The sequence below is a fragment of the Eleutherodactylus coqui genome, chromosome 10, assembly GCF_035609145.1.
Source record: "Eleutherodactylus coqui strain aEleCoq1 chromosome 10, aEleCoq1.hap1, whole genome shotgun sequence".
Lineage (NCBI taxonomy): Eukaryota > Metazoa > Chordata > Amphibia > Anura > Eleutherodactylidae > Eleutherodactylus > Eleutherodactylus coqui.
Window position 1 is genome coordinate 27,555,589 of NC_089846.1, and position 14,303 is coordinate 27,569,891.

Genomic DNA, 14,303 nt, shown 5'->3' on the forward strand with positions numbered 1-14,303 from the left:
TAATACTGTATCACTGAGCAGCAGGGATAATAGGAGTGAAGGAAATGAAGCGACAACCAATACCACCAACATCCCACCCGAGTCTTTTGTTTAATTTCTCTCATAGCATGACAATCATATAAGATACAACTGAAGAGAAAGGGAGATGGAAGGACATAGAGAAGAAGAAGGAAGGAACATCAGTAAAACGACATAATGTTGGAAACATTTGAAGAAAGAATAGAGATAGGGGATAACAAAGAGGAGAATAATAACAGAATATTAATAATCATAGCGATTCTCCGCTCGCGAGATTCAGATAGGCTCAGTGTGGAGAACTGTCAGCTGTCTCCTGCTCCCTGGCGGCAGCTCCTGCGGCAGATATCGCTACACCATGGACAGGCAGCCTAAAGGATTCCGAGAATCTGGAGAAATTCATGTGCACAAGGGACAAGGCTGATGGTCAATACTGGATGCTCGAGATCTACAGGCCCTCAGGTGTCAATGCATTAAAAACAGGTATGATTCTGCGATATTACTCACTGCATGGGAAATGGAAAAATGTCTCCCTTTCACCTTCTGATATGTGTTCTATGTTCTATTGTGAATAATATATGGTTATATGAGATTTACAAATCGTTGCATTCTTCTTTTCTTTACATTTATTTACATTTTACACAATGTCCCAACTTTTTTGGAATTGGGGTTGTATCAAAATTTCCCAATATGAAGCCTGTCACTGTGAAGAAGATTAGGATCAGTAAATCATCGGTATTTGGCTGAGAATTTAGAGCTTCTCCAGCAACGAACCGACCAGTGCAGATAGTATCATCATCACGTCTTCTACAGCAATTACATTCTCCTATGATAAGACGACAGCTACAGAGATCATTTCTAGAGCGACGTTATCTCATGACTCTCTGCATCTATCTGGCACAGAATTACAATCACATGACTTTAAAAGAGAATTGAGCGAGGAGATTGGTCGCTTTTCGATTTCATTGTAATACTCTTACGGAATAATGTAAGAATAAGGGTACTCCCAGGGGGTGTGTTCATATCTACATTTCACATTATTCTCTGATAATAAGGATTTTTGAGAACATTATTAACAAATGTTCTCTTGACTTGCGTCTACTTAGGATTTAATTTTTAAGGACATCTATTGACTCCGTATCTCGCAATATTACCTGTATTGAATCATAGTTAAGTTTTACTTTATCCTCTGATGAGTGGGTTACAATTAAGGATAAAACTGCAAGATATATATCCAATTATCATAAGTCCACAAAGGTTATTAAGATGCAAGCTGTCAGGACCAGCGGCTCTCGGGGTCTCTAAGCCCGCACTGCCGATTCTATCACCCGGGCTGCGGGGGTGCTGCGCAGGGGAGCCCTGGTCTTGGTGACCTCCCTTGGCTGCCGCAATCCGGGACGCCGGCTCCAGGCGCGCGCTCCCGTGTCATGACCCTGGGCCCGCTTCCTCTGTCCTCCTGTCTTTAGCAGGCACTGGGGGCTGTTAATCCCAGCGTCGTGTTATTGGTTCCTGCTGCTCTCAGGCTCCCTGCCCCAATCAGCTGCTGGGGCGGGAGTTCTGACAGCATTTTAACTGCTCAGTTTCTCTCAGACCTCGCCAGTGTATGTTTGTTCTCTAGCTACACCCGCGTATCCCTGATTTAATGCTCTGTTTTGACTTGCCGCTTGGACCCTGCCTTTGCCTGACCCCTTGTACTGCGTTCTCTCTAGTTGCCAACCCGGATTGCCTGACCTGCTTCTGTGTTTGTTTCCCTATATTTGTCTGTCAGTCTACCTCCCTCCAATATTTGTCTGTCAGTCTGACCCCCTGCCCCGCATCCCTAATGAGTCTAGGGACAGTCGTCCAGTTGTCGCCCTGGGGCCTAGCCAGGGACTTCAGGGACTTCCAGTAACCCGGGCCCCAGCTCCCTGACACAAACATTCTAATGGAATGCAGAGGATTATAGATTTGACCGGTGGCAAAATTCACAGAAATTTTCTAACTGATGATCTGCTAGACAGAGATATCCTTCCAATAATTATGCTTTGTAAAATCTGGGTAGAGATTCCTCAGCTGATTGCCGCCGGCAAGGTTTTAGAATGGGTTTGTGTAGAAGGATTATAGAAAGGGTATTTATAATCAATCCTAGAGTGTTCGGTAGCTGACTCCTCAGATAGGGGAACTGTAGACAGGTATTCCGAATGAACTCAGATTTAGGAATACAGGCAGAACTGAGAAGGCATAGACAGAACTCAGAACAAAGACATGGACTACATACTTGCAGACAGACAGAGGCATGACTGACGTCAAACACCCAAAACACTCACTAGCATACCCACACGATTAACCTGATGGAATTGCTAGAAAAGTACACAGAATTAGTTCGTGAATTGGCCAAGTCACTTAAGCCGCGAGCCTGATTTCAAGGTTCCTCGTTGTCTCGTGGCCCCTACTCTAATGTGACAACTAACCCCAAGATACCTGCCTGCAAGCAGGGCAATCACCCTGATAAGGGCGGCCCTGCGCTGGAACTTCGGGTCTGACTATCCCTGATGGTGTAGCAAACGTGGGAACTGGCAGCAGACAGAGGAGCACACAGATGCAGGACAGAACAAGGGCAAGCCATAAACAGGAATGGCAACTGACATAAAACTAAAAGAAAATAAACCTACAGACAGATCAGATATGCAAGAAGCCTCAGAGAGAACAGAAGGCCTGAAACAGACCCAACACAGGGAAGCAGACAAGACACAGATCAGACAGAGCAGAGTGACCAAAGAAAGCAGAGTGTCACAACCTAAGACACACCAATTCAGAGGCAACAGGAAGTGCATCAGCTCAGCTTAAATAGGAGAGAGATGCCTAATAAACCCCTCGGGTGAACTGAAAGCAGGTTAACCCTCTCAGTGCTGGTTAACCCTCTCAATGCAAGAAAGCAGACCGGGAGAGCAGAGAAACGCTAGCAGCTGCCAGGAACTACATGAGGGTGTCAGAAGATGAGCAGCGACCTTACACACAGCTCTGCTATGTGCACATCACACACACACAGCTTTGTTACATGCACGCCACACACACACAGCTCTGCTACGTGCACGTCTCACACACAGCTCTGCTACTTGTACGTCACAAACAGCTCTGCTACATGCACGTCACACACACACAGCTCTGCTACAGGCATGTCACACACACACAGCTCTGCTACAGGCACGTCACACACGCAGAGCTCTGCTACAGGCACGTCATACACACAGCCCTGCTACACACACCTCACACACAGCTCTGCTAAATGCGTGAGTTACACACACAGCTTTGCTACACACACGCCTCACACACAGCTCTGCTACATGCGTGAGTCACACACACAGCTCTGCTACATGCACATGTCACACACAGCTCTACTACATGCACATGTCACACACAGTTCTACTATAATAATCCCTTTAACCACTAAGCCATCTTAGGCTAACAGTAATATTGTTACCATGCAGGGCGGCGCTGGGTCCCGCGGCCGGCGCGCGCCGCTCCGAGGTCGGCTTCGGCGTCCCGGAGCGGTGCTGTCAGGGATCTCTCGGCGGCGTGGAGCAGCCAGCGTGCAGCAGCGTGGAGCAGCCAGCGTGCTGCGGCGTGGGCGTGTCCGCCCGTAGGGTGCCGCCCGCTCTCATCCACCTCCCTTATGCAACAGTGGGAGAGTCGGCTCCTCCCACTCTCCGCCCCGGGGCGGAGGCTTTTAGTTAAAAGGCTGGCAGTGACCTGAACTCACTGCCAGTTATTGGTTCTGCTAGCCTCTAGTCAGGTCTATTCTAGTCTGTCCTAGTTGCTTGTCAGTATCTTTTCGTTTGCCTGAGAGCTACACCTCCAGCCTTGATTCACCGAGTAGTTTTGTTGGTCTGTTACACCTGCCTCTTCTGTCGGCACTCTGTCCCCTGTTAGTAGTTCCATCTAGGCAGGCGCCAGGTCCCTAGCCAGTGCAGGGACTGCCGCCCAGTTGTCCGCCTGGGGTTAGCCAGGGCCGAGGCAAGTAGGCAGGGACAGTGGGGTGCAGGAGATCAGGGCACCCCAACTGGCGCTCGGGGGGCAGAGTGCCGTAACAAATATTCTGCCTATATAATAGTGACATACCATTTCTAAGGCCTCCCTTGAACCTCCTTCCAATGACGAGGAATCTGAAGTTTAGCAAAAAATGTTTTTAATGAAAAAATAGATTAGTACAAATGCTTTGCATAAAAATGAGATCAACATTAACATAACCCAACGGTTTCCATCCTGGAGTCCTAAACTATTTAAGGGCATGTTCACACGTGGCTGATTAGCTGTAGACATTTCTAGGACTTCATCTATTTCAGATGAATGGGGCTTACAGAATCCACTTCAATCACACTCCCATGTACTGTATAGAATGGATTTTTTAGTCACATGTTTTGCAACCAATCTGCTAAGTGTGAACAAACTTCAACAATTCTGCATTGAAAAAACAAAATGATACCAGTGAATCTTAAAAATCTATAGAAAAAGGTTAATCGCAAGAAAACAGATAAAACATTTTGTGCTGGACTTAAAAGGGTTGTTTGGTTACCGGACAACATCCCTTTAATAGGGGTGACTATAGTAAAATAACAGAGTTGTACTTACCCTTCCACCACCACCAGGATCCAGCACTGCAGCCCCACTGTGGTCCCAGTGTTGGTTGTGACAGGTGGAGTCAGGTGACCATTGCAGCTAATCAGAAGCATTCGGGGCTGTGCCTCTGCAGCCTCTGATTGGCTGCAGTGGTTACCTGACTTCCGGTGATGTCAGCTGTCGCCACAAACACCGGGACCACAGCGGGGCTGCAGCGCTGGATCTTGGAGGTGATGTAGGGGTAAGTATAGTTCAGTTTGTTATTTTACTACAGTCACCCATATTGTAGTGACCGGACAACCCTTTTAAATATAAGGCTTGGCCTACATGACAATTTTGGCCGCACACGTTGGACTGGCTATATTAGAACTAATCTGGGAAAATGTGGCCTCTCAGTAATCCAGCGGGTTTGGATTTCTGTTGACAGTCATGTCACGGTAACACACAGAGGGCAATGTGACCACATTCCCTATCATCCCCAACAATCTTTTCACTGCCTAACCCGAACATATAGAATATAATGACTGCAGCATATGAACAATGGGTTAGGTTATACATCATTTGGCTCAGTTTACTCCTATATTTGGGAAGATATTCACATTATTACAGCCACACCATTAAGTTATTACAGCTTATTATTGGCTAATCGTTACATGTAACCACTTGGCTACCTTCCTCAGAGTAAGGGCACTTTATCAGACACTTCAGCACATACAAATAAATACATATCATCATTTTCGTACCAACATACTGGATACAAAAATATAAATATTTCAAAAGTACAAATACTTCCTTGTGATTTGTATAAAACACACTCAGTGCTTAAGCCAAGTAATTAGCAACTTGTTAAATAACTACAGTAAATAATTGGAAAACATTTCAAGACATGATTAAAGGCTTAATGGGTACCCGGCCGGAGGAGTCCTGCTATAGTTTATTTGTAGAGGACCCGTCTGTTGAGGAAATACTAGTATTTCCCATAAAGTATCAATAGTGAAACTCAGTGTTGTGCCATTCCTTTGGTATTCCACTAAGAACTGCATACATTTTCTAAGGGTTGTACTACACTGATAGGTTTTTTACCCTTTTGATGAGCGCTGATCCACAAATCAGTACTCGTTTGCCTGCCCTTCACACGGGACAATTTAGAGGCTACGGGAGATGAACGATGGTTTGTTTGAACGTTCGCCCTCCTCACATTGTCCTTATTGGCAGCACATTTCTGCTTACATAGGATGATGTGCTGCTGACAATGCTGCATGAAAGATATGATCAGAGTCTTATGTGGCACAGCAGAAATGCAGTCCCAAACTCTCACTCACAGCCTGAAGGTTGCAAGTTCAATCCCTGCTTAGTTCAGGTAGCCGGATCAAGGTCGAGTCAGCCCTTCATCCTTCCGAGGTCGGTAAAATGAGTACCCAGCTTCGTGGGGGGCAATAAATAAATTACTTGAAAGTGTTGTGGAATAAGTTGGTAGAGAGAGAGAGAGAGATCTCTCTCACCTCCCCCCCCCCCCCCGCTCCACCCTGCCACTCCCCCCCCCCCCCCCCCCGAGCCTGCTCGGACGAGAATGCAGTTACTTGAGAACAGCGAGGCTCATTCGAGTAACTGCCTTATCTGAGCAGGCTCGCTCATTTCTAGTAAGGATGCATTCACATCCAGCAGACTTTACCTCTTCAGTTGAAAAGGCAGAATTTGCTGCAGATCTGGAGCGGATTTTGACATGGATTTTGTTGCAGAACAGCATCAAAATCCATTACGTGTGAAAATACTGTTAGACAAGAATCGTTTGTTCTTAGAAGGTGCCAACATCTTGGCTATTCATGTGCTAATTGCTCTTTATTGCCCCCAAAAAGCCCAATTAGTCTCTTCATTAATAACTAGTACCTGTCTAAAATCATTCATTATATTTTTAATCTTAGTCAAAAATACATAATGACGTCCTTATGTTGGCCTCTATTCAGATATTTCCTGGTTATGTCTATCCAGGGATAGCATGGTGATAGCCAATATGGCCACCATTGCATCTCCCACAAGTGTTGTCATCTGGCTTGCCCTTAGGATAGTTTCACATAGACGAGTGCGATATCGCTGCGGGAAAATTGCGGCAATATTGCATATTTGCTCATGCGATGTTTGAGCGTCTGTGATGCTTTTTCCTTGAAAATCATCACACATCACTGCATCGTGCGTTTTTCTCATGTGATAGATGACAACAGGAGTTGCTACTGTTAAAAACTCATCATATTGCACAAACATCACAAGTCCGTGCGTTGCGATAAAAAGGAGGCTCCATAGGGAAACATGGGCAAGAAATAAGGGCTGCAGGAGAGGGGATACCGTAACTTGCTGATCGGTGGGGTTCTCACTGCAGAGACCCCCACTGATTTTGAGAATGGAGATACCATGTCCCCATTTGCCTGCCACTGCGGGGTCACTTCTCTCCCTGCCGTGACATCAGATTAAATGCAGCGCATGTGTGGCCCCCGATCCATTCATTTCAATGGGGCTGACGGAAATAGCTGAGCACTTGCCGCTTGGCTACCTCCATAGTCCCACTGAAAGTGAATGAGGCATAAGCCATTCAGACTGAAGGATGTTTCTTAATGATCTATGCCCTTGTAAGTGTCTGTTGATTAAGTAAAAAAAATAATTGTTTGCCATGAAGCTGATTCACGGATTTAATGTCACTTTCAGGCACTTGGAATCGGTTTCGACATTTGTCTGGTCTAGAAGAGACACGAGCCTCGAAAGTTTTGCTGTACGCTGAGATCCAAAGTGAGAGATCGGCACATTCGCCTGCTGGTGCTCTTTAGTTCTTTGGCTGCTTCTAGCGCCCTGTTTAGAGGCCACGTTAGATCATGAAGCTGCAAAATATCGGAGCTCGGTGGAGGAGTCACGGAATGTGAACGATGACGCTCAGGCCGGTCATATGCTACAGGGCTATAGAAACCGGCTGGTGTACCGTATCTGAAGAAGGAAAGGTAGAGGGCTTTAGTTTACATAGATAGGTAATGTCAGTGGCATAAGGGCGGGTATATCACCAACACAGCGGTCAGTGAGATAACTACCCATTGGTACAAAAGGGTGAATTCACAAATGGCATAAATGTATGGGATTCATATGAATGTGGTTTGCAGAAATCCATGTGCTTTTGACCAAACTAACTCAATTCAGATGAATGTAACTGATCTTCAGTTGTGGGAATGTTTCCATCAAATTGCTATGTATGAATATACCCTATTTGCACTAATTTCTTATACATTATTGCTATGCTATGGTTTGCAACAAATAAGCAGTGGATAGAAGATATATCATGTGAGCCAACTGTGACTCTATGAAGGGTAAGCACAGCGATGTGGGCCGCAGTATCGGGCTTTATATTTCTCCATACTATTATATATAATGGTTGCTTACATTATCGGAGGGCTGTAATGCACAACGGGGGTCTGTACATAGCTCACTGGAGGCATATGGCTCACGATCCAATGCTTGCCGCGATGATGTCTTCGTGAACGCCGGTTAGATTCAACTCCTGCATAAGAAAAAAAAAAGAGGTCAGATGTCAGAATAGTAAAAAACATTGTAAATATAATGATATATTTCTACAGTTAGGCTCCTTTTACACGGGACGATTATTGTTAAGCGCCTGACAGTCGTTCGAACGATTACACCTTTTAACCCTTTCCAATCCACTTTCTGACCTCTGAAGACATTATAATTTAAGGCTGTACAGCTCCGATGTTGGAAGACGTCCGTCAGAGTTCTCTTACTGTATATTGCCAGCCTCTCTGCTGTCGGAGCCTATCTAACGTGTCACCTCATGCAGTAGTGGCTTTAGCCAGCAGATAGCGCTGTTGTATAACAGCAGTAAGAGAGTAAGTTCTCTAGGAAAACCAGGATATAAATTGGATTGGAAAGGGTTAACCAGCCTGGTAACAGACTGGGACTATGGGCCAAAGCCTGGGTCTTCTCTAGAATCTAAAGAGAACAATGTGCAAACTGTTTCATGGTTTTTGCCCCTCATCAGTGTGCAGTAGGTTGCTGGCTGGGTGAGGGGCCAATCAGGTGGATCCATAGGGGTACATTTTCTCCTTAAGGCGAACACCTTGTAGGTGTGAGGAGACTTATAAGGCCATGCATACTCTTCTGGAAAATTTATGTAAATGGAAGATGGATTTCTGTGTCCTCCCCGTAGGAGTCGTACACAAATACATTTTTCCAACCTCAGGAAGGATTTTCTTAATTGATAATAATTTGCATCATGGCAATTACTGTCAAATCCTATTGTGTCCAATGCAACACGCAGAGATGTGATTTACCGCACTTGAATTGATACCCAGGACTAATTTCTGGCTGTGAAAAACAGTAAATGTTTGATGCATTGTCCCTCTGAGTGTTCATACGTAGTGATTTTATGTAAGACTGACCAGTTCTTCGTGCATCATCAGGGTCACTGCTCCCATGGCAGAGCGGACAGTCCGCTGCTATTACTGGACTGGTTTTCTCCTTCTTCAGTGTTTTCTTGGACTCTGCAAGGAACATAATAAAGAGATGAAAAGATAAACTTGTGTAATATTCTGGCATAACAACTGGAGGTGGTGAACTGCAGTATGCAAATGGAAAAAATATTCACACTTAGGCCGCCTGCAGACGGGCGGGTCGGATCCGTCTGCGAGGATTCTTGTGCGGGACCCGACCCGAGCGCCTGCAGAGAGCGGCGCGTACTTGCCCGCGGCTCCGGCTGTTTGATGTGCCAGCTTGCCGGGCAGCTGGCGCATGCGCAGACCGGAGCCAGCGGCCGGGCAGTGACGTTTCTGTGCGGGGCTGTGCGAGCGCCGCACAGAAATAGAGCATTCCGCGGTTTGTTTGCCGCGCAAGATTTCGCGCGGACAAACCGCGGCCGTCTGCCTAGGATTGCGTTTGCTAACGTAATCCTATGGCAGTTTCCAAGGGCAGAAATTCCGCAGAATTTCCGCCAGTCTGCAGGTGGCCATAGGGTGAATGCCCATGGACAGATTTGCACCGTGGTTCCCGCAGCGGAAATCCGTGCATGAATTCCGCAGTGGCAAGGTTTTATTGAAGCTAATAGCTTTCTGCCTGCCAATGCATACATAGGGATTTCTACCATGGATTTCTGCCGCGGGAAAAAAAAATCGCTGCATGCTCTATTTTGCCGTGAATTTCCGCAGCGGTAGGGCTCCATTGATATCAAGGAATGGAGACTGCAGAAATCCGCACAGAAAAACGAGAGCACTCGCTGGTACTTTTTTGTTTTGAATCGCGGTACTCCTGTGGCGGAAATCCGCGGGCATATTCCGCATCACTCGTGGGCATGAGCCCTTAGTCACAAATTACCCTTAACACCTTAGTGACCAGCCATATGTGTTATTATGTGTGATCACTAAGGGGCTTTAGCTAGGCCACCACCTAAGGCCAGTACAGGCATCCTATGCCGAGAAGAGCTGGAGCTAAGGTGACTCCTGACAGCAAGGCTCCTTCTCTAACAGCCAGGAGCACAGAAACCTCTGATCCTGGCCATTTAACCCCTTGCATGTCACAATAAATAGAGATTGCGGCATGTAAGCGGTTGACGGGGAAAGGATGTTCCTCTGTCATCCATCAACATCCCACAGTGCAATCGAGGCCAGAATCGCTATTTTTCACTCAAGAATAAAAATGTTATAGAATGTGGCAATGCAAAAACAATTATTTTTTTTACATTTATTATTGTGGAAAAGCAGTTACACATAAAAAACTGTATACATTTGGTATTGCCATAATTGCATTGATCCACAGAATAACGGTAACATGTCATTTATGCGGTACAGTGGAGTCTGTAAGAAAAAAAATTGCACAATTTCTGTGTGTTTCTGAAAATCCCACTCCAAACAATTGATAAAGGTTAGACAATATGTTATATGTACCACAGAGTGAAAAAAATGTTATTAGAGATGAGCGAGCATACTCGATAAGGCTAACTACTCGAGCGAGTAGTGCCTTATTCATGTACCTGCCCGCTCGTCTCAAAAGATTCGGCTGCCGGCGCGGGTGACAGGTGAGTTGCGGCGGTGAGCAGGGGGGAGCGGGGGGGAGAGAGGGAGAGAGAGATCTCCCCTCCGTTCCACCCCGCTCTTCCCCGCCGTTCCCCGCCCCCTGCCGGCACTTGAATCGTTAGAAACGAGCGGGCAGGTACTCGAATAAGGCACTACTCGCTCGAGTAGTTTGCCTTATCGAGTATGCTCGCTCATCTCTAAATGTTATGGTAATGGTTTTTGGAAGGCGACGATGAAAAAAGTGAAAAAAAATTATCCTTATCATAGATCATCAATATCAAATTGGTAGGGGTCCAATTCCCAGCAGTCCTGTTAATCAGCTGTTTGAGAGGGGAGCATCGCTTGGGAGAGCACTGTGACCTGTTACTGTATACCAGACACAACACTGTACATTTGTGCAGTGGCTGTGCTTGGTATTGCAGTTAAGTTCTGCTTACTTGAATGAGACTGAACTGCCAAAAGATCTTGTCATCGATGAATGCGACCATCAGAGGACGAAAAAAAAGTCACAGTGCTTGATTGAGCACTCCGGTACCTTCAAACAGCTGATTGGCAGAAGTGCTGGGAGTCGGAACTCCACTGAACTGATATTGATGGCCTACCCTAGGGATGAGTCATCAATGTTTAAGTCACAACAAACCTCTTTAAAGAGAACCTAGTACTATTGTGAACCTAATAAAAGAAGAACATTAGTAGGATGCCCCAATAGAGCTATACTATTGGGTGAAACTACCTGCACTAAACAGCCCCCAAAGTGTGAAATGAAGGGGCCAGACAATGTATTACATGATCTCTCTCAGCCAATCAGCAGCGCTGAAAATGATCATATGTTGCAAAACTTTGCTGTGCATTACGGCAGTTTTAGAAACAAACTTTTGAAACTTTTCTGCTTGTCTGAAAATATAATTTTTAGTACCATGCTTTATCTAAAATCATGTATGAGAACTAGAGATGAGCGAGTATACTCGCTAAAGGCAAATGCTCGAGCGAGCATTGCCTTTAGCGAGTATCTCCCCGCTCGAGAAGGAAGGTTCGGGTGCCGGAGCGGGGGAGCGGTGACTAGTGCAGTCAGCAGGAGGGAGCGGGGGGGGGGGGGGGGGGGGGGGAGAGAGGGAGAGATCTCCCCTCCGTTCCGCCCCGCTCTCCCCCACAGCTCCCTGCCCACTGCCGGCACCCGAACCTTCCGCCTCGAGCGGGCAGGTACTCGCTAAAAGCAATGCTCGCTCGAGCAATTGCCTTTAGCGAGTATACTCGCTCATCTCTAATAAGAACGTTTTACAACTGCTGTGTGCTTCTATCATGTATATATTGTATTTGTATAGTGGAAGTGGCACTGCCCTTACCAGAATTCTTTCTGTCATTTTCTTCACATATCTGACAAGGCGGGATAGTAAAATGTTCATTACGGGGAACGGGAGGAGATCTTGAGACTTGATATGGAGTCCCTAAGAATAGTAGAAACAGTATTAATGAAATAATAAAAAACAAGTAGATATGTAGCAAATCAGATATTCCAGCAATCACCTGTATAAGCCCCCTGAATGCTTTGTCCACCGTGTGCAGCAGAAGAGCGAGGATCGTGGCTACGTGGTACAAAACTATCCAACAAGTGTCCTGCGTGCCGGGAAAGAAAACAGATCAGTTTCAAGGAAGAAAGAAACTCTCTGATAAACCCATCTGCAGCCGCAGCTTCTCTCTCCCTTCAGGGATAACACTTACCTTCCTTTGAATCCTTCACAAAAGGCCCACGTCTAGATATAGGAGAACCCAAGTCAGAGGTAAACTTTGGACTTCTTCCTTCATGGAGATTCCTACAAAGCATTAACGATGTGGTTATATTGTGTAAATACAAGATAACTAGAGATGAGCGAGTATACTCGTTAAGGCCCATTACTCGAGCGAGTAGTGCCTTAGCCGAGTATCTCCCCGCTCGTCTCTAAAGATTCGGGGACCGGCGCGGGTGACAGGTGAGTTGCGGCGGGGAGCAGGGGGAGAGAGGGAGAGAGAGATCTCCCCTCCGTTCCTCCCCGCTCTCCCCCGCCGGCCCCTGACTCTTTAGAGACGAGCGGGGAGATACTCGGCTAAGGCACTACTCGCTCGAGTAATGTGCCTTAGCGAGTATACTCGTTCATCTCTAAAGATAAAGTATTATCTAGGTCATTCAATAGACAATTTAGAGTAAGGCCCCGCTGACATGGCGTTTTCTTGGATGGATCCTAACACAGATTCTGCAGCAACATCTGTGCCAGAATTCATTGGCTTTAAAGGAACACCGCAACAGGGAAAAAAAGAATTGCCATGACATGAAGCTATATCCGGTAGACATTTTTGGTTTGCCCGATTGAATGGGTTGTGGGTTAGATTAACCCAGCTAGCCGATCACCATGGTTCTATGCAAATATATTCTGGCCCCTCCTCTCAGCAGGCGCTGGTTATTGCCCTGATATTATTTGGGTTTAATCAAGCATGCTGGTCAGATCTCTCTAGGTTTCTCTCTTGTCTTGATCCAATTCTTTTCATACCCATCTTCAATCTTGTCTGACTACTATCTGACTTCTGGTCTGAACTCTGGTGTATTGCTGTCAGTAGAATCTTGTTTTATGGTGCTTGAGGTCTTGTCAGCTACACCTGTTGCTATCCTACTTATTTGCCTATATAAGTTAGGCTGCCTGCACACGGGGCGGGTCGGACCCCACATGCGGGAATCCCGCAGCAGAGTTCAACCGGGTTCCCAGCTGGTGACCCCAGCTTACCACTACACCGGTCTTCTCCTCTGCGGCGAATGTGCAGGCCGAAGAAGCAGCCAGCACATGCGCAGTACAGAGGATATCACGCCGTTGCTATGGCGAAGATGCAGCCTCCACTGCTGCGAATGTGCTGGCTGAAGTGCTGGCCGGCTCATGCGCAGTTGAGAGGATGCTGCGCAGTCGCTATGGCGATGACGCAGGTCCTGCAACCATTCTTCAATGATGATTGCAGAATGGCCGCAGGACGGACGGCTTCCATTGACTTCAATGGAAGCTGCCATGCATAGTCCGCACAAAATCGCAGCATGCTGTGATTTCTCCCCTGCGAGCGGAAAATCACAATCAATTTCCGCTCATGGACAGGAAATCGCATTTATCATAGCATGCTATGGTCCTGATTTGCTGCAGAATCCGAAGGTTGAATCCCGCTCCAGATTTCGCAATGCAAGTCTGCCCGTGTGCAGGAGGGCTTATGGCTAATGTCCACGGATGGATTTCTGCTGCGTTCCATAGGGTTGCCATAGGTTCCTGATGTGGGACTGCCCATATCCTTTGTAGACCAGGGTCAGATTCCTTGTTGTTGTTCATATTATGACATGCTCTATTATCCATGTTTGTATTAATAAAATATATATTCGTTGGCATATCCATGTTTGTCATGCTTCCATTCTTGTTAATTTACTGTCCTGTTTGGAGATATTGGCACCCATGCAGGCTGCGTAAAAATAAGTCCTGCATGGCCTTAATAGGTGGCCTTTTTATGACATCATATTTACGCTTGTGTAGGCATACATAAATAAGCTTTTTGACAGTAAGGATGATCAATGAGTGGAACAGGTTGCCACGGGAGGTGGTGAGTTCTCCTTCAATGGAAGTCTTCAAACAGAGA

At 46.3% G+C, this 14,303-nt stretch overlaps 1 protein-coding gene across 7 annotated transcripts in view; it reads right to left on the reverse strand.

Moving 5' to 3' along the window:
* Window positions 1-6,161: 6,161 nt before the first annotated feature.
* The window catches only part of AKNA (AT-hook transcription factor), a 39,175-nt gene continuing 31,033 nt past the window's right edge, over window positions 6,162-14,303 (reverse strand). For all 7 annotated transcript variants that reach the window (XM_066580698.1, XM_066580701.1, XM_066580702.1 and 4 more), the window contains exons 17-22: window positions 12,387-12,478; window positions 12,192-12,281; window positions 12,011-12,112; window positions 9,042-9,143; window positions 8,029-8,146; window positions 6,162-7,581 (exon numbers count right to left, since the gene is read on the reverse strand). In XM_066580698.1, coding sequence (XP_066436795.1) covers window positions 7,341-7,581; window positions 8,029-8,146; window positions 9,042-9,143; window positions 12,011-12,112; window positions 12,192-12,281; window positions 12,387-12,478 — 745 coding nt within the window. In that variant the 3' untranslated portion in view covers window positions 6,162-7,340. The remainder of the gene's footprint in view (window positions 7,582-8,028; window positions 8,147-9,041; window positions 9,144-12,010; window positions 12,113-12,191; window positions 12,282-12,386; window positions 12,479-14,303) is intronic.